General features: G+C 41.4%; 1 protein-coding gene and 1 pseudogene across 3 annotated transcripts in view; one reads left to right on the plus strand and one right to left on the minus strand.

Annotated features, from left to right (window-relative positions):
* Cldn10 (claudin 10) overlaps positions 1-7,239 on the minus strand; it is a 119,140-nt gene extending 111,901 nt beyond the window's left edge. For 2 of the 3 annotated variants that reach the window (XM_008823610.2, XM_008823609.2), the window contains exon 1: positions 7,026-7,239. In XM_008823610.2, the coding sequence (XP_008821832.1) occupies positions 7,026-7,239 (214 nt within the window). The remainder of the gene's footprint in view (positions 1-7,025) is intronic. The other variant, XM_008823611.2, reaches the window with a different exon arrangement.
* A 16,691-nt stretch (positions 7,240-23,930) lies between these two features.
* LOC103726165 lies at positions 23,931-24,346 on the plus strand (annotated as a pseudogene).
* Positions 24,347-24,977: the final 631 nt, after the last annotated feature.

Raw genomic sequence — 24,977 nt, forward strand, 5'->3', positions numbered from 1 at the left:
ATTCTGAATTAAAAAGTAGAACAGTACTGAGGGAATTATATGTCAGGTTACTATTTAAAATACGAAATGTGGCCTAGAGGTGGTGGCACACACCTTTAATCCTGGCACTTGGAAGGTAGAGGGCATGCAGATCACTGTGAGTTCAGGGCCAGCCTGATCTACATAGTGAGTTACAAGACAGCTGGGGCTACAGGGAAATTCTCTCTCAAAAAGACCCCCAAAAAACCAAATTTATTTTTATTGTATGTGTATGAGTGTTATTCCTGCATGTATGTATGCATACCCATGTAGTGCAGTGTCCAAAGAGGACAGAAGAGAGCATCAGATTCCTTGGAACTGGAGTTACAGTTGTTAGCCTCCATGTAGGTGCTGGGATTTAAACTCAGATCTTTTGCAACAACAACCAGTGCCCTTAACTACTGAGCCATCTCTCTAGCTCCTCTACTAATAGGTTTTTTGAGAAGGGTCTCATGTAGCCCAGGCTACCCTCAAACTGTATAGCCAAGGATGATCTAGAACTTCTGATCATGCTAGAATTACAGGCATGTGTCACCATGCCTGCTTGATGCAGTCCTGAGGATCAAATCCAGGACCTCATGCATTCTAGGCAAGCACACTCTGCCAACTGAGGAACATTCTCAATGTTAGTATTTTTGAAACATGTAAATGGTTAGATTTTGTCCTTGTTATTGATTGAGATTTATTTGCTAATAGTATTTATTCATGGACTAAGGCATTGCTGTGCCATGAATGTTTGCATGCACTCCAATTTCTAAGTTGACATTCTGACCTACAAGATGGTAATATCAGGAGGTGAGGTCTTTTGAGAAGTGATTATGACACAACAGCAGAGTTCTCACGAATGGCTTTAGTGCTATTATAAAAGAAACTTCAAAAAGCAGCTTTGAGGTTTCCACCTTGGGAAGATACAACGAGAGGTGCCATCATGAACCAGGAAGCCCATTTTTCAAGGCCTGGGATTGGACTTCACCACCCCTGCAACTTCAAGAAGTAAGTTTCTACTGTTTATAAACAATCTAGTTTAAATGTTGCTAGAGCAACCCAAAGAGACTAACACAGGCATATTTCAACTGGCTGGAAATTTAAAGTTCTGATATCATATGATCTGGATCCTCCCTCTAAAACCCCTCCCTTCCTTCCTTCCTTCCTTCCTTCCTTTCTTCCTTCCTTCCTTCCTTCCTCCTTCTTTCTTTCTTTTTTTTTTTTTTTGAGACAAGGTCTCTCAGTAACACCAGCTGGCCTGGAATTCACTACGTAGACCAGACTGGCCTGGATCTCACAAAGATCTGCCTGCCTCTGCCTCCCAAGTGCTGGATTAAAGGTATGTGCTACTACACCCGGCAATTTTAAAAGTTTTCAATAGATTTCATTTTTTATTGTGTGTATACATATGGAAGGAGGTGTGTGTGTGTGTGTGTGTGTGTGTGTGTGTGTGTGTGTGTGTGTACTATGTCTGGGGAGGACAAGAGGGGGGAGGCCAAAAGAGGGCATTAGATCCTTGGAGCTGGAGTTACAGATGGTTGTGAGCCACCCAGACCAGGTGCTGGGAACCAAACCTAGGTGCTCTGTCAGAGCTGTACACACTCACCCACAGAGCCGTCTCTCCAGACCCTTAATTTTTTTCTTAAATTAGAATACAGAGCAGTGACTTTCATCATGGCCTTTTCATCCATGCTTCTTTTTTTGTTGATCCTCTTTGCCTACTCCATCTCCCTCCCTGCTACTCCATGCCTGCTGGTCCCCTCCATCTACACCTACTAGTCCCTTTCTGTTTCCATGTCACAAGCACTTCCCCCTCCCCAATCCTCTGTTAAGACTTTCTTCCCCTCACATATTCCCCACTTTGAGTTTGTGATGTATATCATGTATATACATGTATATAAACATTAAAATCTAGGTGCCACATATGAGAGAAAATGTGTGATAATTATCTTTCTGAGTCTGGGATACTTAACATAATAATTTCCAGTTTTATCCATTTTCCTGAAAATGCCATGATTTCATTTTTCAGTATGCCTTTAGCCCTATTTTTATGGTACCATTGATAAGGGAATGGAGAAAGAGGTCCACTCTTCCTCAGGCCACCAGTATCGTTGACTGTGCCTTCAGATGAGCATTTGGTTTCATCACACTGAAATCCTGGCACCTTTGCTTGGGTTATGTGGTCATTTGAGGTTATTAAAACCCATCTCAGCCCAGTAGCTGATAAGAATTTAAACAGTTAGATACACAGGAAATCAACAAAGATAAGAGATAAAGGGGAAAGAAGGCCCTAATGCCGTCAGCAATTATAATAGAGAAGTTCCTTCCGACTGTAATTCTTTCCTGAACTGCTGCTGCCAGGCCATGAAGCACTGTGAAACTCTTGAATTGAACTCTGGTTTGAGAGCTGCATTGAGGGACTAGAGTCCAGTTCTTTCTCAGTGGAGGAGAAAATTTATAGATGAAACCCAGAGAGTTATTGCTGAAGTCGAAGTCTCACAGCTGGTTAATTAAAGTGGCAGAATCTGAAGCTCAGTTTGCTGAGCTGTAATCCAGTGGTCTTCCATTTGGTAACTCACTCATCCATTCATCACAGTGCAGCCTTCACCCAGGGATACAATTTTGCCCTCCATCCAAACTCTCCACAGTCATATCCACTGTTATGGTCATTCAGTCATTTTGCAAGTATAGCAGAGTTCGCTATGTACCAGGACCACAGGATGAATATACAGATAAATTGCCTGTCCCAGATAACCTTAATTTGGTTTTAATTCTTCTTCATAGCAATACTGTCCTCCCTCAGAAATATAGTTGTCCCTTGATATCTGAGAAGCCCTGGGTCTAGGACTCCCTACAGATGCACAAGTCTTTTATATAAAAAGGTGTAGTCTATACTATATGACTATATGTCATACAGTATATGACATATGCACATCCTCCTGGGAACTTCGAGTCACCTGTAGATGATTGTAGCATATAATACAATGGAAATGCTATGCAAATACTTAAGTTGCATTACTTAGAGGATATTAATAGAAAAGGTCTACATGTTCAATGTAGGTATTTATTTTTTAAAAAAACATTTTGATCCAAGGGTTGATTGAATCCATGAATATGGAACAAGTAAACTCTTCACTCCCTGTGACAGACACTTTGCTTTCTACTTAAAAAAACCAGTGAACGTTAATTTGAGATAAAACAATACAAGACAGGGGATATGGCTTAGAGTGGACTTTGTGTCTAAAGACAATGAATTAGTTCATTGAATTTGAAGCAAGAAGCTTTGATTTTTAAAAATATTTTGTTATTTTTATTTTTTAATGTGTATGAATATATTGCCAGCATGTGTGTAAGTGAACCTGTGTCATGCAATGCCTGCAGAGGTCAGAAAAGGGTGCTGTATTTCCTGGAACTGGAGTTACAGACAGTTGTTAGCCACCATGTGGGTGCTGGGAATCAAACCTGAGTCATCTGCAAGAGCAACCAGTGCTCTTAACTGCTGTGCCATCTCTCTGGCCTGATTGAAAAAAAAGATGGGATCACTCTTTGTCCAAATGTTTCCGTAAAACAGTGTAGTTAAATCTTTATATCAAATCTTTACTAGACAGAATTACTGTCAATCTAAAATGACTCCATCAAATTCCATGGTTACACTGGAGCATTTAATATACAAAATGGGATGATGAGCAAGGATTATGCACCCAGCAAAAAAGAAAACTCTGGTACCTTTAGAGAGTTTTCTGTTTTTTCTTTCTTAGAAGCAACTTGTTCTGTCCTAAATCTAAGATTTGTCTCAAATTGTCAAAATAGAATTAAATGGTGTGTTATTTTAAAGAACAGTATAATTATTTTTATTCCTCATTGGTTTCTTTTCTTGATCTGTGATTCTTGTGACATCTGAGAGTCTTTTGGCTAGGGTAGCTTTCCTGATTCTCCATTGTCATGCTGTCAAGTAGGAACAAAGGAAAAGCAACAAGCTCTCTTAGAAATGGTCCCATGTGCTAGGAAATCCAAACTTCCTTTGGAAATAGGAATCAGTGTTCCTAACATTGAAAATAGTTTTCTGTAATACCTGAATTTTTTTTTTTTTACTAGAAGGAAGATTTTATTGGGGTTATGGTTCCAGAGGGATAAGTCTATCATGGTGAGGAAGCATGGCAAGAGGCAGTCAGAGCAGAAAGCTGAGAACTGGCATCGTCAAGCAGGCACAGGATGCAGTGTCACTGAATCTTCAAGATGGGGCCTCACTCTGTAGCCTAAGCTGGGGCTATGGGCATGCATCACTACACTGGGCTACCTCATAGTTCTAATGGAAACATTGTAAGCCAGCAAGATTTTTCAAATTACCTCTTTTTAAAAAATATTTTATTTATTATTTTTATGTGTATGCGTGTATTGCCTACATGTAGGTAAGTGCACCCATGTCATGCAATGCCCATGGAGGACAGAAGAGGCTGTTGGATCCCCTGGAACTGGAGTTATGGATAGTTGTTAGCTGTCATGTGGGTGCTGGGATTCAAACCCAGGTCTTCTGCAAGAACAACAAGTGTTCTTAACTGCTGAGCCATTTCTCCAGCCCCATCAAATTACCTCTTATGTGAAGGTTATATTGCAAATTTAGAATACATTCTTTTCATTATCAAGAAGCACAATCCACTCAAAAAGCAAGGTTTTCAAAGACTGGGCGTGGTGGCACACGCCTATAATCCCAGCACTCAGGAGGCAGAGGCAGGCGGATCCCTGTGAGTTCGAGGCCAGCCTGGTCTACATAGTGAGTTCCAGGACAGCTGGAGCTACAGGGAGACCCTGTCTCAAAAAGACCAAAGAAAGGAGCAAGGTTTTCAGGACTAGTGAGCTATCTCAACAGGTAAGGGTACCTTCAGTAGAAGTTTGAGAAGCTAAGCTTGATCCCTGAACCAGTAAAGGTGAAGGGAGAGAACCGACTCTAAAAAGTCGTCCTCTAACTACCACACACATACCATGGCATGCACTCACATACACACAAACATATACACACTCGTACAATAGCAAAGTTCTAAAACTTAAGTTTTAAGGGTAGATTATTTAGATCACCATCGGATTGTTTAGTCATAAAATTTCCAGCTGTGTGTTTTCCAAGATACATTTGGAAAGTGACTATTGGGGCCATGCAGACATTTACCATGGTTCTTTAAGACATTTAGGAGCTAAGTTTGAATATATGTTTTTCTCAATAACTGGGTTTTGAGGCTGGAAAGATGGCTCAAAGGTTAAGAGCACTGGCTGCTCTTACAAGAGGATTCCCAGCACCCACATAGTGGCTAACAATGGTCTGTAGCTGCAGTTCCAGGAGATCTGACACCCTCTTCTGACCTCCACAGGCATTGCACAATATGGGTGCACTTACATACATGCAGGCAATACACTTATACACATAAAATAATAAAAAGAATAAATATTTTTTAAAAACCAGGTTTCATTGATGGATGAAGAATAAAGCATAACAAGGTGAAATGTTTCTTTTAAAAATATGTGCCAGTTTAGGGGCTGGAGAGATGGCTCAGCGGTTAAGAATACCGACTGTTCTTACAATTGTTTTAAACTGGGACATATTTTTAAATAAATTTTTATTTATTATTTTTATTTTATGTGTATGTGTGTATTGCTTTCATGTAGGTAAGTGCACCCGTGTGGTGCAATGCCTGCAGAGGTCAGAAGAAGCTGTTGGGATCCCCTGGGACTGGAGTTACAGACAGTTGTTAGCTGCCATGTAGGTGCTGGGATTTGAACCCGGGTCTTCTGCAAGAACAGTCAGTGTTCTTAACCACTGAGCCATCTCTCCAGCCCTGAAAAGTCCATATTTTAACAAAACTAAGGCACAGTTTTTTTAAATATTTTTAAAAATTTTATGTGTATGAGTGTATTGCCTGCATGTATGTGAGTGCATCCGTGTCTTGCAATGCCTAGGAGGGCTTCAGGTTCCCCTGGAACTGGAGTTAAGGATGGTTCATAGTTGCCATATAGGTGCTGGGAATCGAACCCAGGTCCTCTGCAAGAGCATCAGTGCTCTTAACTGCTGAGCCATCTGTCCAGCCCCAAGGCACAGTTTTTAACATAATAAGCCTATGTCTTGCACAGATTTGCAGAAGTACAAATTTTTCAGCAAGTAAAGGCAGATGGAGATTACAGAACTACAGGAAGACAAGTAACAATTGTTTCTCCAGAGGCAGCTGAAGTATGAAAACATCTTTAAAACCAAACAATCACCCAAGCAAAGCCTTTCTCGTTAAGATACATTTGTAATAGAGTTTTGAAGATGAAAAAATGTTCATTGTTGAAAAGCAAACAAAAGGAACCAAAGGAGAAATTTATGACATTTTCTTTCAGTTAACTACTTTAACTTTTCTGGTTTTATTATTTTATCACTAAATAAGATTTAAACAGGAAAAGGCAGACATTCCTCTGACATTTGAATGATTTTCTTCATTCAATGCTATCCTTCTTGTCCTATTTCTACCACTCTGCAGAAAAGAAAAGGTCAGTGTAGAGCCATGCTTATGTCTGTTTCCTTTTGCTGGTACCAGATGGCCCCAGAAAGTACAAGCATTTAAGGAAACTGTGATTGACTGAAAGTGAGAAAGGGAGAGGAAGAGAGGAGGGAGAGGGAAGGAGGAAAGGCACCATTATAAACCAACGGAAAGAAAGTTCTTTCAACACAGGCTAGAACACCCTTTAAGACTTTTCTGACTCACGAAAGATAAAACTAGCTTTTAAACCAATCCAGTTGTTTCCACCTTTTTTTTCAATTATTTGCACCCACCATTTCCACGAGACCCACAAGGTTATTTTTTATTTTCTTTTGTCAAATAACATAAATGATTTAATTCCCTTAGCCAACACAAACCCCCATCCACCCTAGGAAAAATCTGGCACTTTTCACACCCAGAGTGCACAGGTGACTAGATACATAGATTCTTCAAGACAGCCGGGGAAAGGGAAAGGGAACATTTGCTCTGGACCCACACACAGGTCATGATACTTACCTTCCACTTTGAAGATAGTAAAATGCGGCCGGCATTGGAAAGAACCCAAAGCGTTACCTGCGCAGTTCATCCACAGACCCTGATAAACCCAAGTGGCTGTTATCACCGAGGATGCGCGGGTGGTTACTTTCCATTCGTTGGACGTGATGGCGGCCACAAGAGCTCCAAACCCTCCAACACCAAGCACCAGAGCCGGGATCTGCGCCCTGGACATGTCGCTCAGCCTTGGCCGGTGTCACAGTCCAGACAGAACTCCTTGGTGGTCTAGGCATGCAGTCGACAAACAGAACTTCTACCAACCTTACAGCAACCAGCAGATGCGGGTAGGTGACAATACTTCATGCTTGGATGACTTTGAAGCATATGAATTTAGGATAAATATAACTCACCAGCGGCATTTTAAAGGTAGCCTACAATAATGTTCTGTTCCCTACAGAGATACTGAACAAAATTTGTAGATGAATTTTAAAGGTTTTGATATTGCAGATTTTTTCTCTTAGTACCATAGTTAATGCTTAATTTTCTGTTAGCTTGAAGTTTAGTGAACCATACGACTACCAGATACTACAAAGTACAGATTATACAGTAACACTTAAGGTTCTTTTTTTGACAGTTTTCTTTGTTTTACATATTTTCGAGTCTTTACACAAATGGAATCGTGTCATACAGAGTCTTCTACCACTTTTTTTTAAAAAAACACAGCATGAGATTTATTTGTAGCCATGAGTGTGACTCTCATTCAGTCAAATCTCTCTCTGGGTGTGCGTGTGTGTGTTTCCTGCCTGTGTAAGAGCACATGCGTACTATAGTTCATATGTGGAGGCCACAGGCCCTAATTTTCCACCTTGTTTAAGACAGGGTCTGTTGCTTTGCCACAGTAGCTTCGCTTGCACACAGCTTCTGAGATTCTCTTGTCTCTGTCTCTATCCTGCAATAGAAACACTGGGACAGATGTGCATTCAAACTCAGGTTCTCACACTTGCATAACAAGGACTTTTACCCACTGAGCCACCTCCCCAGCCCTAAGGTCTTCCTTTTCTTTCTTTTTTCTTTCAATGTATGCATGGTGCGCATGCATATGTGTGTGTGTATTCGTGTGTATGGGCATATGTGTGTGAAGGTATGTGTGTGCATGCATGTGGAGGCCCAAGGTTGACTGGGAATCTTCCTAGATTGATCTTTACTTTTTTCATTTTGACAGAGTCTGTCCGTTGAACCCAATGCTCACCAACATGACTAATATGTATAGCCAGCTGGCCCCAGGAACTCCTGTCTCTGCCTTCTGAGCACTGGAATTGCAGGCAGGCTGCCACAGCCGACAGACATTCATGTGAGTTCATTCATAAGCTGAACTCCTCATGCTTCTGCTGCAAGTGCTTTAACTGCTGAGCCATCCACCCACACCCTTCATTTTAATATAGTCAAATTTGTTACATTTTTAGTAAATAATTGTGCTTTTAAGATCTTAGGGCCTAGTGATGTGGCTCAATGGTAGAGTGTTTGCCTAGCACACAGAAGGCTCTAGGTTCAGTCTCAGCAAAAGAAAAGGAAGGAAGGAAGGCAAGAGAGGTAGGCCCACGTCAAAGAAATAACTGATTTGGGGGTTTACTTCTAAATTTTACAGATATCCCAAAATTGTCATGTCAAAATTATGCCATTTTGATGCGCTGTTTCTTACATTGAGGTTACTTGGTGAAGCGCAACCACAAAGAGGCTTACTCTGAACTGCCCTTACCTGCCTGAAGGCAGGCCCTCTGAGTCCCTTGCCAGGAATCTGTCATGGTAAGGGTTAGCTGTCATTGTCACACAATCTAGAATCACCCAGCAAGGGACTCTCAGTGAAGGACTGTCTAGTGTGCATGTCTGTGGGGGATTATCTTGATGGCAGTCATTGAGGTGGGAAGATCCTCCCATTATGGGTGACACCACCCCCTGGGCAGGGGATTCTGGACTGTGTCAGAGAGGAGAAGGCAAGCTGAGCACTACCGTGCACTGATTCACTGCTCTCTGCTCCTGGCTGTGACTGTGATCAGCTGCTTCAAGTTCCTGCTGCCTTGATTACCCTGCTGTGCTGGGGTATGATCAAGAACTATGAACCAAGCAAACCCTTTCTCCCTTAAATTGAAACAGGTTAAGAAACTGGACATTCAGCAACCTGGGAGTATGCCACTCCTGTCATGAAGGGCGACTGACACCATGCCTGGACAGACTTTGTCAAGGGCTAGCCCCTACTCCAAGGGGTCATGCACCTTCTCCCCAAGTAATTTACTCTCCCCTAAATTTCCTGCACCCTCTCTCCCTATGAAGAAGGTAGATAGTTTTCTGGAGCTCACTGGGTTGGGGGATATTAATGCACTCTTAATAAATCTGTATCCATTTTCTCCTGTTACCTTACCTACTGTCAGCTTATTTGTAGACTCAATTACTAAACCCTCAGAGCACTCAGCATTGTATTCCCTCCCCTACAGTCTCAAACTTTTAGTTTTCACACTTAACATTCTTAAACAATCCAAAATTGATTTTTCTGTCTTGCAGTTTGAGATCTATTTCATTTTTCAAGAATGGAAAGAGAATTTTAAAGATTTTTGTTCAGTAGCCCTATGTCTGACTATGGCATTATAACATTAGCTCTATCATATCTGGTATCAATATTTACATGCTCTGTTTTTGTATGTTGTGTTCTGTTCTCTCTCTGGTTGTTCCTAAGCATTTAATTCAACACTTTTTTCATTACCTTTGAAAATATGCCTTAGGAATTTCTTTTTTCATTTTTAATGTTTTTAATTTTTGAGCATTTCATATAATACATCTTAATCAAATTTAGACCCCTTCTTCACCCCTCATAAACCCCCACCAGATTTTAGGTATTCAGTCATATGTGTTAAGTCCTATCAGGCCAAGAATTTCTATCCAGGTGTCCCTCAGTACAAATTCATCCACTGGAGTTTAGTCAGTCTTATCTAGAGTCACTTGCTTAAAGATCTATTCTCCTCACCCCCAAATAATCAGTTGCTAATAGTTCCTTGGCTAGGGTTGGGGCCTGCTGCTCATTTCCCCTGCTTCATGCTGAGTTTTTGTCTGGCATGGGTTGTGTGCATGCTGTCAGCATTGCTGCAAGTACGTATGAACAAGTTTCCAGTGACCTGAAACCCTCTATTTCCTTATGTTCACGCACCAGTCCTAACTCATACAATCTTTCCACTGCCTCTTCCACAATGGTCCCAGAGCCATGGGTGGGTGAGGTTTGATATAGGAGTCCTATCCAGGGGCATGCACTCTGCAGTCTCTTATTCTCTAAAACTTAGACAGTTGTGGCCTTCTGTGTGTATCGCACTCTGTTGTATGAGGAAGCTTTGCTGATGAGAGTTGAGAGATTTATTAGTATTCTTTCTACTCCCTTGTTCCACTATGTTCCATGAGCCTTAGGGGTAGAGGTTCTACTGTAGATGTGTCACTTAGAGCTGGGCATTTCTCAGACATATATTTTCTGAATGTGACCAGTTGTGGAACTCTGCAACAGCCTTCATCTGTTGCAAAAAGAAGTTTCTTTGATTAGTGGTGTATGGTACATTTGTCTGTAAATAAAAGGATCTATATTTAGCATACAGTAAGAGATTTCACTTTCACAGAGATAGGGTTTTCTCTAGGATCTAAGACCTCTCCAGCCATGTGTATTTGGCTATATTTACAGTGGCACCCATAAGTTCCCTCTCATTGAAAAGGTTCCAAGTCCAATTAGATAGCTGCTGATTATACCCTAGATAACAGTGCCACCACTGCACCAATAGAGGTAGTTTGCTGGCCAGTCATTGTGGTTTATTAAGCTTTAGTGCTGGTCTGGACTATTGATTGTTTTTCTCTCTTAGCAGCTTGCCTAATATCCTCCAGAACTATGAGAGATAGTCTTCAGGGAGAAGACCTCCAGGTCTGTTCCAGGACCATTGCTCCAAGTCCTATGTCCAAAGTATCTCCTGTCTTCAGCAGTAGGGTCTTACCTTCAAATTATAGGAGGTAACCAAGGGCTGTGGCAATAGGCTTTATGATTTTGGGACTCTCTTGGACCACTCTGACCAACAACTCAAAAGGAGATTTCTCCTGTCTGGCACTGTGTTCTTTGTTATATAGCTTTCAGGTATATATGTATGTACTTGTTACAGAATTCAAGATCACTGGGAAAAGACCACTCAGACTCAAAAAGCTCCGAATCAACCAAATCTATTTAGCTGGCCAGGATAACACTCTCTGAGCCAATTTTAAGAATGCTTCCCTAACTGGGAGGGGATGGGAGCTTTTACAGAGCTTTTATTAGAATTTTAAAGAAAAATCCTCAGGGCAGGTGAGCTGGTAATCTTGGCAGCTGCCTTGAGGAGGAGAATGGAGGGGAGAAGGAAAGAAAGCCATGGAGCCATGCAGGTTTAGAGCCTGCATGGAGGTCAGACATGTGGCTGACTGGCAGCCACATGGCTGGGAGAAGGATGCTTTAGAGAGAGTAAAGAAATACAAGATGCTAGGGGCAGCCCAAAGCCTTAAAGGAAGCATGTTTACAAAAGGGATATGAAGCAAAAAAGGAGAAATTATGCTTTTCTGAAGAATTCAGAAAAGTGGGGAGACTTACAGAGACATGTCTGTGACAGGGTGGGGAGTTCTGTGCTAAGCAGAGGGATTTCAGGCAGGAAAAATTTGCTACCTCATTAACGCACCAGGTATTATGCCCATCTATTTATCATAGCTTAAGGTGAACCTACCTTTCTAGGAGTGGTCCTATGACCAGGTGATTGACCAGTGAAACTGGAAAGGCGGGTCTTTCAACAGACAAGAGATTTTATATTCTTGACCAGTTAAACTTATGGTGTTATTGGCTGCTCTAATACCAGAGTTATATGGGTGTGTTCCTCAGCTCTTCCTGAAACTTCTGGCCCCAGACCAGAATAGGATCTGGGACAGCTCACCAAGACATCTTACACAAAATGGAGGAGCTCGGGTATTACATACCAATGTTCAGATATTGTATGTGTATTTTTTTTCAGGGGGGTTTTGAGTTAATACAGTTCTCCTTGGCTTTGTATGCTACCTAAGCTTTATTTATCTCTCCCCTCTCTCTCTTCCTGTCTGATCTCCCTTCTCCCTCCCCAGTTTAAGTGCTCCTATTTTCCCCTTGATAATGTCTGTCTCCTATTATCCTCCCTCTTTTGAGTTCTTTCTTCCCCATTTACCCTCAGCGTTCCTTGTGTGTCCTCGTCTCCCTTCCCAGTTAAGTATCACCATTTTCCCCTTGGTAACGTCTGTTCCCTACTATCCCCCTCTTTCAGGCTTCCTCCCTCCCCTCACTTTCATGTTTCCTTTCCATTTTCCTGGCTCCTGCCATTATATCAAGATATATACTCACATATAAGGGATTGGTTCTATGATCCACAAATGAGGGAGAACATACATTGCTTGCTTTTCTGAGTCTGTTACTTCACTTAGTATAACAGTTTCTAGCTCCATCTATTTACCTGCAAATTTCATGTTTCATCTTTCTTCACTGCTGAGTAGAACTCCATTGAGTAAATGTACCACATTTTCATTTTCCATTCATCAGTTGAGGGGCATTTAGGTTGTTTCCATTTATTAGTGATTGTAAAAAGCGGCAACAAACATGGATGTACAGGTATCTCTACAGTAGGATGAGTCCCTTGGGTATATGCCAAGGTGGTGTAACTGGATAATATGGTAGATTCATTTTTAGTTTTTTAAGGGCTTCCATAGTGCTTTCAGTAGTGGTTGCACAAGTTTGCATTTCCACCAGCAGAATGAGTGTTCCCCTTTCTCCACATCCTCTCCAGCACTTGGAGTCTTTTGTTCTCTTGATCTTTGCCAACCTGACTAAGACAGAATCTTAAAGTGGTTTTTATCCTCATTTCTTTAATTACTAAGGATGTTGAGCACTTTTTAAGGTGTTTTTTAACCATTTTTGTTTCTTCATTTGAGAACTCTGTTCAGATCCATAGCCCATCTTTTTATTGGGTCTTTTATTTCCTTGTTTCTTTGTTTTTTGAGTTCTTTGTATATCTGGATATTAATCTTCTGTTGGATGTGCAGCAGGTGAAGATTTTCTCCCACTTAGTGGGTTTCCTCTTTATTTCCTTGGTTGTTTCTTTTGCTGTATCAAAACCTTTTAGCTTAATGAAGTTGCACTTGTTGACTGTTGACCTTAATACCTGATGTCTGATTTAGAAAGTCCTTTCCTACATTTATATTTTGCAGTATACTGTCTTCTTTTTCTTCTAGCAGTTTCAGAGTTTCAGGTTTTGTGTTGAGGTCTTTGATCCATTTGGAATTGACTATTATGTAGGATCCAATTTCATTTTTCTACAGGTGGAGATCTAGTTCTTCCAGCACCATTTGTTGAAATATCTTTCCTCCATTGCATATTCTTGGCACCTTTGTCAAATATCAGGTGGTTGAAATTGCATGCATTCGTGTTTGGGTCTTATATTGTGTTCCATTAATCTATGTGTCTGTTTTTGTGCCAGTACCATGCTGGGTTTTTTTTTTAATTATAGCTTTGTAATATAGTTTGAGATCTGGTATGGTATCAGAGGATACCATGCAAGCTGCTGTAGTCACTGCCAGCAGCGGCTGCTCCTCCATTCTCACGAGTGCCACTCCTTCATTCTCATGGGCATTGAGGCTGCTCCTCCGCTAGCCCTGGGCTGAGGCTGCTCCTCTGCCTGCCCTGGGCTGAGGCTGCTCTTCTGCTCACCTGGTGCTGGGGCAGCTCTTCTGCTCACCTGTTGCTGAGGCAGCTCTTCTGCTCGCCTGGCGCTGCCTCCGTCCCAGACCCCAGGGCTGGTGAGGAGACTGTGTCAGTGGAGTCGCATTCAGACACAGGAGACCAGGTTCAGTTACACAGATCTGGTTTATTGCAGGAAGGCACAAGCTTATATAGGGGTAGTGGTCCAATCACAGAACAGCAAGAAGGATACCTCATTAGCATAACATATTTAGTGTCCTATCACAATACAGCAAGTAAGATACCTTATTAGCATAATAGACTTAGCATCCTATTAGCATAACAGACTTATCCTATCACAGAATAGCGGGTAGGATGCCTCATTAGCATAATGGGTTTCAGATTACAGAGCCTGGAAACCATGTGACCCTGACTGTTGCAATATCTAAGTGTTGCAATTTGGAATTCCAAGGGTGGTGATTAGGGAGTGGCGAGCTCTAGGCATCAGTCTCATGATCTGCCAATGGGAGCAAATGTCACAAGGCATTTCTTGTGGCTCCCATGGTCAGGCTCTTGCCTTGGGCCTGCTGTATGGCTGTCAATAAGACTTTCACCCTAGACTCAAGCCTGTCTCCCACAAGCTGCTAAGGGAGAAAATCAATCAATGGTCTAACCCAGTTTTAAAACTTAATAGCTACAATAATGACCAGCACAGTAAACTCTATCAGTGCAGTAGTGGTGCTTTTATATGGGGGGGTAATCAACAGCTATCTAATTGGACTTAAGGCCCTCTCAATGGGAAGTAATTCCTGGGTGTTATTATAAACATAGCCAAATACACATGACTGGAGAAGTCATAGATCTTAGAGAAAACCCTATGTCTGTTATATACCAAGACAAATGCAACTCCTTATTGTATGCTAAATATGGATCCTTATATTTACAGACAACTATACCATTCATCACATCAAAGAAGCTTCTTTTTGCAACAGATGGAGACTATTACAGAGTTCCACAACTTGTCACACACAGATAAGTGTCTGAAAGATGCCCAGCCCAAAGTGATATATCTGCAATGGAACCTTTACATCTAAGGCTCATGAGACATAACAGAGCAGCAGGTAGAGAGAATACTAATGCATCTCTCAACTCTCACCAGCAAAGTTTCCTCATGCAACAGAGGGCAATGCACACAGAAAGCCACAACTGGCCAAAGTGTAGAGAATAAGAGATTGCAGAGTACGTGTCCCTGGATAGGACTCCTGTACTAAGTCTCACCTACCCACAGCTCCAGGATCATCATAGAAGAGGGGGTGGAAAGACTGTAAGAGTCAGCGTTGGTGCATGATCATAAGGAAACAGAGTATTCCAGGGATCTTGCAACTTGCTCATATGAATTTACAGCAGTGGTATCAGCATGTGCAAGACCCATGCAAACTCATTCAGACAAAAACTCAGCATAGAACTTGGAAATGGGCAGGAGGCCCAAACTCAGGCAAGAAACTATTGGCAGCTGATTGCTGCTGGGTGAGGGAAAGTTGATCTCCTTTAAGGGAGTAACTTTAGATAGGATGACTAGACAGACTCCAGTGGATGAACTTACACTGAGGGACATCTAGGTACATAAACTTGCTCCATAGGCCTTAACATATGCATGAAATCTGGTAGGGGGGATTATGGGCAATGTGGATTGTGGAAGGGGCTCTAAATATGATTAAGTATATTGTATGAAATGCACAAAAATTCAATAAAAATATATTTAAAAGTTTTATTTTTTATTTTAATTTTTATGTATATAAGGAGTGTTTTACCTACATGTATATAAGTACACTCATGTTGTACAATGCCCACAGAAGTCAAAAGAGGGCATCAGATCTCCTAGAGATACAGAGGTACTAGAGATACAGATGGTTGTTAGCTGCCATGTGGGTGCTGAGAACCAAAGCAGGATCCTCTGAAAGAGCAGCCAGTGGTCTTAGCCAATGAGCCATTTCTCCAACTCCATGTTTGACTTATTCTTGTTCTGACAATTTTGTACTCATAGTAATTTCTTCTTCCTTTTCTTTATATAAGCATGTAGTTTTTCTTCTTGTTGTTTTTGGTTATTGTTTGCTTTTGTTGTCTTACTACCTTAGCTCATTTCTTTCCTATTTGTTTACTTATTTAATAGTGTGTGTGTGTGTGTGTGTGAGTGTGTGTGTGTGTGTATAAGTGTGTAGAGGTCAGAGGACAACTCTCAGGAATCTGTTGTCTCCTGCCACTTGTGGGATCTAGGGATGGAAATCAGGTCATCAGGCCTGTAAGCAAGCATCTAGGCCTGCTGAACCAGAGTCAGCTCCAGAGACAGGCACAGAAGGTAAGAGTGCCTCCCTGCTTCCCCTTGGGCTTGAGTCAAGCTGAGCAGGGCAAGGTGACTCCACAGAGATCACTAGGGTTGAGGAGATATATAGAACCCCCACAGTGGCTGCAGCACCCTGAGAGGAGAAAGCCAGATAGCTCATGGGAAATGTCTGCAGATTTTGAGAGTTAGATGAGGTGGTGTCTCCTGTCCATTCTGCTGTTCTCTCTGTACTGTATTTGACCTTCGTAACATTTCTTTTTTAGTATCAATATCCTCTCAGGCAGCCAAGTCCATTGACAATTGGAATGGATAATTATGCACCTGTTTAAATGGAGGAGCTTAAATGAAGGCATCCTGCACGAGTGGAAAAGGCACTCCCAGGAGTCATAAGGTTGTTGGTGAAAATCCCAGTATCATAATGGACTACTTCCATTCAAGACAGGGACGTCTCTGAGGACACAAACTATAAAAGCTATTGCTAGCCAGGCTTGGTGGTGCACGCCTTTAATCCCAGCACTTGGGAGGCAGAGGCAGAGTTCAAGGCCAGCCTGGTCTACATAGTGAGTTCCAGGACAGCTGGGGCTACAGTGAGACCCTGTCTCAAAATGACCAAAACAACAACAAAAAAACAGCTATTGCTGTTGTTATTAAGTGCTGTACACTTTGACTGCAGGACGTAGAGAAATCAGGCTGGGATTGAGCTGGAAAGTCTCTTCCTACTAGCTGGCTTTCATAGTGCTAGAAGTCATGTGGGCTTCTTGGGGGTGAATTGTCATCAACAGTTCTGCTTGGCTATGAACCTTCCATGCTTCAGTACCAACAAGCCAGGCAAGGTGTGCTGACCAGTACAATAGTGCAGGATTACCACGAGTACAACCAACTGTTTTCTGATTGGATTTAAGGCCAACTTCACAGGCGGGAACTCATATATCTAATATTTGTAAACCATGGCAAAAGCCATGGCTAGGGAGGTTATAGACCTAAGTAAGGAAGTTACTGCTATTATCTTAAATGGATATGATATAACTATCAAATAGTCGTCTAAACATTTATGTTTACATCCAAAGATCACTGCTCCTGTCAGCCTCAGTCAGTCAGGAAAGGAATCTTTTGTGCAATTCAAGGAGTACTGCAAAGACTGTTTCTGGGGCATAGTGGAATAATATGAAGCCATAAGTGGAGGAAAATAATCAAACATCTATATCACCCCTTCAAGACATGGGAACATCATGGAAGAGGAGGCAAAAAGAAAATAAGATCCAAAGAAAGGAGTACAGTGTTGTGGAGCTATTTCCTCCAAATTGAAACATGTTGTTAAGGCTCAGGAAGTAAATAAAACTGCATAAATCTTGGTAATCTGAAATTCACAAGATTCATAAGCCCCTTCCTCAAGGTTATACAAGTGGTCACAATTGTTGGAGACAATGGAAGATTCTCTGACTAGATGAGCTAGCTGCCTGCAAGTCATTTATGGATGTGCTTTTATGATTTATTAGCACCTGGGTGAGAGCCCAGTGATGCAGCTGCCATTGAGTCATAAACATACATGCAAGAAATCTGTTTTACTTTTTCACTGCTGTGGCAAAATACCTGACAAAAAAACAACTTGAGGAAGGATTTATTTTTGGCTTACAGTTTTTGGGGATACAGTCCATCAAGATAGGGAAGGCCTAGCAGCAGAAGTGGGAGACAGCTGGTTACTTTGCATCCACAGGCAGGAATCAGAGATAGATGAATGCTGGAACCTAACTTGCCTTCTCCTTTTTATACAATCTGAGATGTAATGGTGTCACATACATTCAAGGTAGGTTTTCCCACCTCAATTAACCTAACGTAGATAATCTCTCACAGCTGTGTCCAGAGATTTGTTTCCATGGAGATTTAAATACCATGAAGTTGACAATAAAAGCCAGCTATCACATAACCCAATTATACTCTAATAAGTAATCCCAATAAACTAACTGGTTCATTAAGCTATAACTTGGTGGAATTATTTCTTTGGTCTGTTGTCAGTAAACCATCTAAGGTAAACAGACATTTGTTCATATCTTTCTAGCAAAGTCACAAAGTCACACAACATGGTGTACAGATATCTTTCTGACATACTGATTTCATTTCCTATAGATTCATACCCCAAAGTAGAATAGCTGGATCATTTGGTAGTCCGGTTTTTTTGTTTTGTTTTGTTTTGTTTCAATTAATTGAACTTCAATTGGTTAATATTAATTAAAACATTTTTAAACATTTTTATTACTTTATTATTTTTATTTTATGCATAGGAGTGTTTTGCCTGCATGTATGTAAATGCACTCATGTTGTGCAATGCCTGAGGAGGTCAGAAGAGGGTACTGGATCTCGTGGAGCTGGAGTTACACACAGTTGTTAGCCACCATGTGGGTGCTGGGACTCGAACCTGGGTCCTCTACAAGAGCAGCCAGTGCTCTTAACTGCCGAGCCATCTCTTCAGCCCCAATTTTGTTCTTAATCATCATACTAATTTACATTCCTTCTAACTCACTTCGATATTTGTCTTTTTGAGATGCAGTTTCTCTGTGCACCACAGGCTGGCCTCAAAATCACTACATATATAGCCTAGGCTGGGCCTCAAGGTTTCAGTCCTTCTGCCCCTGCCTCAGCCTTCCTAGTGTTAATAATGCAGGTATGTGAGCCACCATGCCTGGCCTCACTTGCATTTTCTAAGTATGGATTTCTTTTTATTTGTTTGGAGTTCACTATGCTTCTTGAATCTTATGACTCATATCTTTAATCGGTTGTGAGATATTATTGGTCTTTATCCTTTATCGTCTCCTGTAAATTTAGTAAGGTCCATGTTCTAGTCTACTCTGTATCTCAATCTCTTTTTAATATTGTTCATCTCTTTTGTTTTTGCTTGTTTTTTGAGACCGAGTCTCTTGGTCACCCCAGTTGGTCTGGAACTCTCTATGTAGACCAAGCTGGCCTCAAGTTCACAGAGATCTGCCTCTCTCTGCCTCCCAACTGCTGGAATTAAAGGCCTGCCCCCACTCCCAGCTTATCTCTTTACCTCTCTTCTCTCTCCATTGCAGCATTCTTGGAAGTTTTTCAGATAAATCTGTCCTAATTTATTAATTTTCTTTTTAGTTATGTGCAACCCATCCAGAGTTTCTCTTGTTTATTATCATCCCTTTTAAAAATTCTAGCAGTTTGGGGCTGGAGAGATGGCTCAGCAGTTAAAAGCACTGGCTACTTTTGCAGAGGACCCAGGTTCAAGTCCCAGAACCCACATGACAGCTAACAACTGTCCATAACACCAGTACCAGGGGATCCGATGCCCTCTTCTGACCTTCACAGGCATTACATGATACATGTGTACTTACATACATGCATACATAAAATAATATTTCAAATAATTTTTATCATATTTTATGTGTATGGGTGTATTGCCTGCATGTATGTAAGTGCACTGGTGTCATGGAAAGCCTGCAGAGGCCAGAAAGAGCATTGGATCCCCTGGAGTTACAGACAGCTGTTAGCTGCCATGTGGGTGCTGGGAAGGAATCAAATTCAGGTCCTCTGGAAGAATAGCAAGTGCTCTTAACCACTGAGCCATCTCTCCAGCCCCCAATAAAATATTTTTTTTAATTCTATAAGTTCTAGCTCTTTTTCTAATCTGTTTTTTGTTGATTTTCTTGTTTTGTTTTTGAGAAAGGGTCTGACTATATGTCCCAGGCTGACCTTGAACTCATGATCCTATTGTCTGAGCTTCCTGTTGCTGGGATTATAGGCATTTGCCCACATGCCTGACCTAGGTGAGTGTTGGCCCAGGACTGCTTTAAATCTTCAGCATTTTTCACCAGGCAATTAATGTGAGTTCTGGTCTTAAACCAGAGTGTCAGTTTATGTTTAGGAATTCTCAAGTGCCCTTTGGCCCTTCTTCTCAGATCTAAGACTGAGACATAATGTTTCCTCACTTTTACCCAGAGAGATAGTGGTGGCAGTAGTGATGGAGATGGTGAAGCACTTTTAATTATTTCCACTGTTATCATTGCTTTAAGACGGAAACAACTTAATGCAATTTGCAATCCGACCTCCAGCCTTGCATGGCCCTGGTCATCAGTCAGGCACCCTGCAGGATCCCCCACTGGTTTTAGATAAACAGGAATCCCTTGGAGCTGCCATTGGCTACTGGTACCTTTCTGTATTTTGTATTTGTGCTTTCTCTTATTTGTTTATATTTATATTTTTTGGTTTCTAAAGATTCCATGTACTTAACCAGCTTGGGTAATTTTCAGCACTTTAAGATCATTTTGGAATATCCTTTTCTAGCATTGGTAGATAGGTTTATGTGGGGTGTCTGATCTATTCTGTGCCAGAAATGAAAATGGTCAAATGTGCTAAAAGAAATTCAAAAATCAAGTAACTCTTTAAAAAATTAAATAAACAATCAGGAAATAACAGTGACTGAATTTATCTCAAGGAGAACCCTGGAATTTTGGCTTTCTACAAATTTTACTGTGCTATCTAATCTCAATTCACATGCAGTTTCATTTAGGAAGTAGTTGTATGTTCTTGGTGGAAAAAGGTCTGTCTTTAAAAAACTACTGAGTTGAATTCCCAAAAAAGATATGCTTGAGTCTACATATAAGTTGAAGCCCCAGCTTTTTATTTTTGTGAAACAACATAATTCTCTTTATTTCTAGGCTGAGCACTTTCAATGGTTAGAGAGATTCTGGCTCTTTACTGATGTATTCTCAACATCTGACATAATGTTTGGCACATAATAAATGATTTTTTGGGTCAACGAATGAATCTTAAATCCAGAAATTTAAAATGAAAAAAAAAGGGGGGGTGCTGGAGAGATGGCTCAGCAGTTAAGAGCACTAACTGTTCTTGCAGAGGACCCGGGTTCGATTCCCAGCACCCACATGGCGGCTATAAACCATCCTTAACTCCAGTTCCAGGGGAATCTGAAGCCTTCTTCTGACCTCTGTGGCATTGTACAACATGGGTGCACTCATATACATGTGGGCAATACACTCATACACATAAAATAAAACTAAAAAAAAAAAAAAATTTAAAATGAAAAAAAAATTCATCTTATATCATTCAAATGAGAGCTTTAACTAATTTGTTAAAACTTAGAGGCATTAATCCACCTCATTCATCAATATTTTCAGTCAATGGTCCTGTCAGGGCATAGTGAAAAAATTATTTCAAATATCTAAAATCTAGTAATAAAAAAATTTGTCTGTGCCGGACGTGGTGGTGCACATCTTTAATCCCAGCACTTGGGAGGCAGAGGCAGGTGGATCTCTGTGAGTTCAAAGCCAGCCGGTCTACATAGTGAATTCCAGGACAGCTGGGCCTACAGAGAGACTCTGTCTCAAAAAGACAAAAAAACAAAAACAAACAAACAAACAAAAAAAACTGTCTACAGGTGGTTACTAATCTCTTATTTTGTCAGCTAAACAAGTACTTTTATCTGTGCGCTTTGATTTTTCAAAAGACTTAAATACACATTTAAAGTGTGTGTGTGTGTGTGTGTGTGTGTGTGTGTGCGCGCGCGCGTGTTCCTGCTTGACCACAGAGGCACAAATAGAGGTCAAGGGTCAACACTGGGTATTTTCCTCTAACGCTTTCCATCTTATATTTTGAGACAAGGTCTCTTACTATACGTGGAACTTGGAACTTTTGATCAGGCTGGCTGCCAGCAAGTCCCAGTTCCGGGATTACAGTGAACACCGCCATGGCTAGGTTCTACCTGAGCACCGAGGATCCAAGCTCAGGACCTTATGGTGCACAGCAGGCACTTTACCCACTAAGCCTCCCCAGCCTGTAAAGCTTCTTTCTTATGTGAAGATCCAGGTGGTTGAGTCTCCAAATGTTTGGGCCCAAGGCTACTTTCTGTACCTCTTCCAGAAGGGGAAAATAAAACCGTTTCTTTGGAAGAATTCAGCCAAACTTTCCCACTTTGAAAACTTTCACCATCCCACTGTGAAAATTACTAAGAGATAAAGTTTTAAATGTGTTTTGAAGCTTTATCCAGTTTCCTGGAATTCAAAAGGCAATTGTGGGGCAATCAATTGGTGTTTGATCACAAAAAAAGAAAGAACTAAGTACAGGAAGAACATTTAAATTTTAATGTATAAATTACAGAACACAAAGCTCCAGGTTTGCAGCAGGGTGTTGTGAAAAGGACTGTAATTTAATTACAAGTCTTTCTTTGAAGGAAGGGAAAATCTGTGAGCTCTTCCAGGTTAAAACATTTTATTATATCACAACAAAGAAATAAAGGATGTCTGAGGTTGTAGATATGCCAATTACCCTAATGTAATTACCATATATCATCACACCATACCCCATATGTACAATTATTATCTGTTAATTAAAAATAAAAAGAAACACCAGGTGGGGTAGCACACCTGTAATACTAGCACTTGGGAAATGGAGGCAGGGGGATCAGGAGTTCAAGGTCATTCTCAGCTATATAGTGGAGTCTGAGGCCAGCCTGGGCTTCGTGAGACTCAGGCAGAAGCTAGCTCTCTGTAGATAATAAAGGAAAAAGGTAACATTGTTCCCATATGTTATAGTGAGAATGGTCTTTAGAATTACAAGGAATATTAAAGTTAAATTGGTGAGGTCAAGAACACTTGGAATAAGAAATCAAGATGCTAAGAATGAGATAGCCAAGCTAAACAGATAAGAGGAAGGGCAGGACCCTGGGCCAGTGATAAGAGGCTGGCTGTCCTTTCCCCAAAGCCCTTGAGGAGCACATGTAGGGCACTACTGTCCTTTCATACACCCTTGCTTCTAATGCACTTACTAACAGACTAAGTAAAATAGCTTCTGAGTAAGCCTCCACCTGTGCCGAGAGATGCCCCCACCCCCTCCCCAACTGTTCTGTAGACAAGGAGTTAGCCAAAAACAAAAAAGCCCTAAAGCTACTTCTTGATAGCTGTGGGAAGGAAGAGAGCTTAGTATAATTAACAGCACCTGACACCTGTAGGGTCAAAGCATAGTCAGGTGGCTTGCAGACAGTCAAGGTCAATAACTAGCAAAGCTGGAGTCAGAGATGGACAGAGTGGGGCTTCAACCACCCCTAACTGGGTGGGCAGCACATGAACAGAGCATTATCTTCTCCCTGGCTGAGCTGGAGGAACATGCACAGAGCACGAGGGCCCACCATTGGCTTGGCCTGTGATAGCCCAGAGAACCAATCCATCTCAATAGTGATTGCCTTGCCTTTGACCAGTTTCTCCGTAGCACCAGGAAAACCCCTAGATAAGGAAGTTCAATGGCTTCTCCTCTCTCGAAAACCCCTGCCAGTCTCAGAAGTTTCTCTCACTTTACTCTCTCACTTTCCCTTCACTCCTCACTTTTCTCTCATTCTTCCTAATAAAGCTTCTTTCTGCTTTGCTGACTTCCACGGTTGTCTGCCTCTCTCATCTTCACTGCTATGAAACAACAAACTGGGAAGCAGGTTGATCTTTGGTGATTATGAGTGTCTAGTACCCTAGGCCCTGGGAAGCCAAACACAACTGGATGAGAAATTTCTGTCACACTAAAAAAAAAATCTGTATCAGGAGCTAGAGAGATGGCTCGGTGGTTAAGAGCACTGGCTGCTCTTCCAGAGGACCTGGGCTCAGTTCCCAGCACCCACATGATAGCTAACAACTGTTTGTAACTCCAGTTTCAGGGAATCTGACACCCTCTTTCTACCCTCTGTGAGCACTGCACACACGGGTACACTTACATACATGTTGGCAAAATTCTCAAACACAGAAAGATAACAAAAAAATCCCAAAAAACCAAATCTGTATCAAGTGTCCTTTGTGTCTACCTCCTTTTTCACTTTTTCTAGGAGCTGAAGATGTTGAAGTGAGGACATGGTAGGTCCTCTGGTGTGAAATTCCACATTTCTCTGGGTCTTTCCATAGAGCTCCAGCTGTGATCAGCTGTGCTGATAACACAAGAGCCAAAACTGGAAAATTACTGTGAAGAGAATCAAGGGCCAGCTGAATAGACTTCCTGCTGCTCATGCGGTGACATGTTGCCAGAGTGAAAAAAGGCAAACCAGAGCTAAGAAAGGCCCATCCAGCAGTGGTGATTCAACAGTGAAAGTCACACCAACGAGAAAATGAAATGTTTCTTCATTTTGAAGATAACATAGGGGTCATAGCAAAAGATAAAGGCAAGAAGAAAGGTTCTTCCATCACAGGTCCAGTGGCAGAGGAGTGTGCAGACTTGCAGCCCAGGGTTGCATGCAATGTAGGCAGGATTGCATGATTCTGCAGTGTATTTGTAAAATACAACACATATTAAATAGTCTCTGATTAAAAAAAGGCAAACCAGCCAGGCATGGTGGCACATGCCTTTAATCCCAGCACTCAGGAGGCAGAGGCAGGCGGATCTCTGTGAGTTCAAGGCCAGCCTGGTCTACATAGTGAGTTCCAGCGACAGTTGGGGCTACAGGGAGACCCTGTCTCAAAAAGACCAAAAAAAAAAAGGCAAAACCAAAACCTGTATCAAGACCATGTCTCAATAAAATAAAATAAAATTAAATTAAATTAAAAAATAGTTGGTAAAGTGTTTGTTTACCATGCATGAAGCCCCAAGGTTCAGTTCCCATCACCATAAAGCTGGACATGGTAGTGCATGCATGTAATCTCAGCACTCAGGAGGTGGAGACAGGAGAATCAGAGTTCAAGATCACCCTTGGCTACATGGTGAATTCAAGGTCAGCCTGGGCAAGTTTTTAAAACACATTTTAGTGTATCACAAATGTCTCCCTTATGTATCATTGTGGGAATTGTAATCTCAGACCACGGAGCGTGGACAACGTGCTAAGTAAATATCATGTATTGTCATAAAGAGGAAACTGAGATTAGGGTTGACCAGTGACTTCAGCATGGCAGAT

This window comes from Nannospalax galili, unplaced genomic scaffold (genome assembly GCF_000622305.1).
Source record: "Nannospalax galili isolate Female #2095 unplaced genomic scaffold, S.galili_v1.0 scaffold528, whole genome shotgun sequence".
NCBI lineage: Eukaryota > Metazoa > Chordata > Mammalia > Rodentia > Spalacidae > Nannospalax > Nannospalax galili.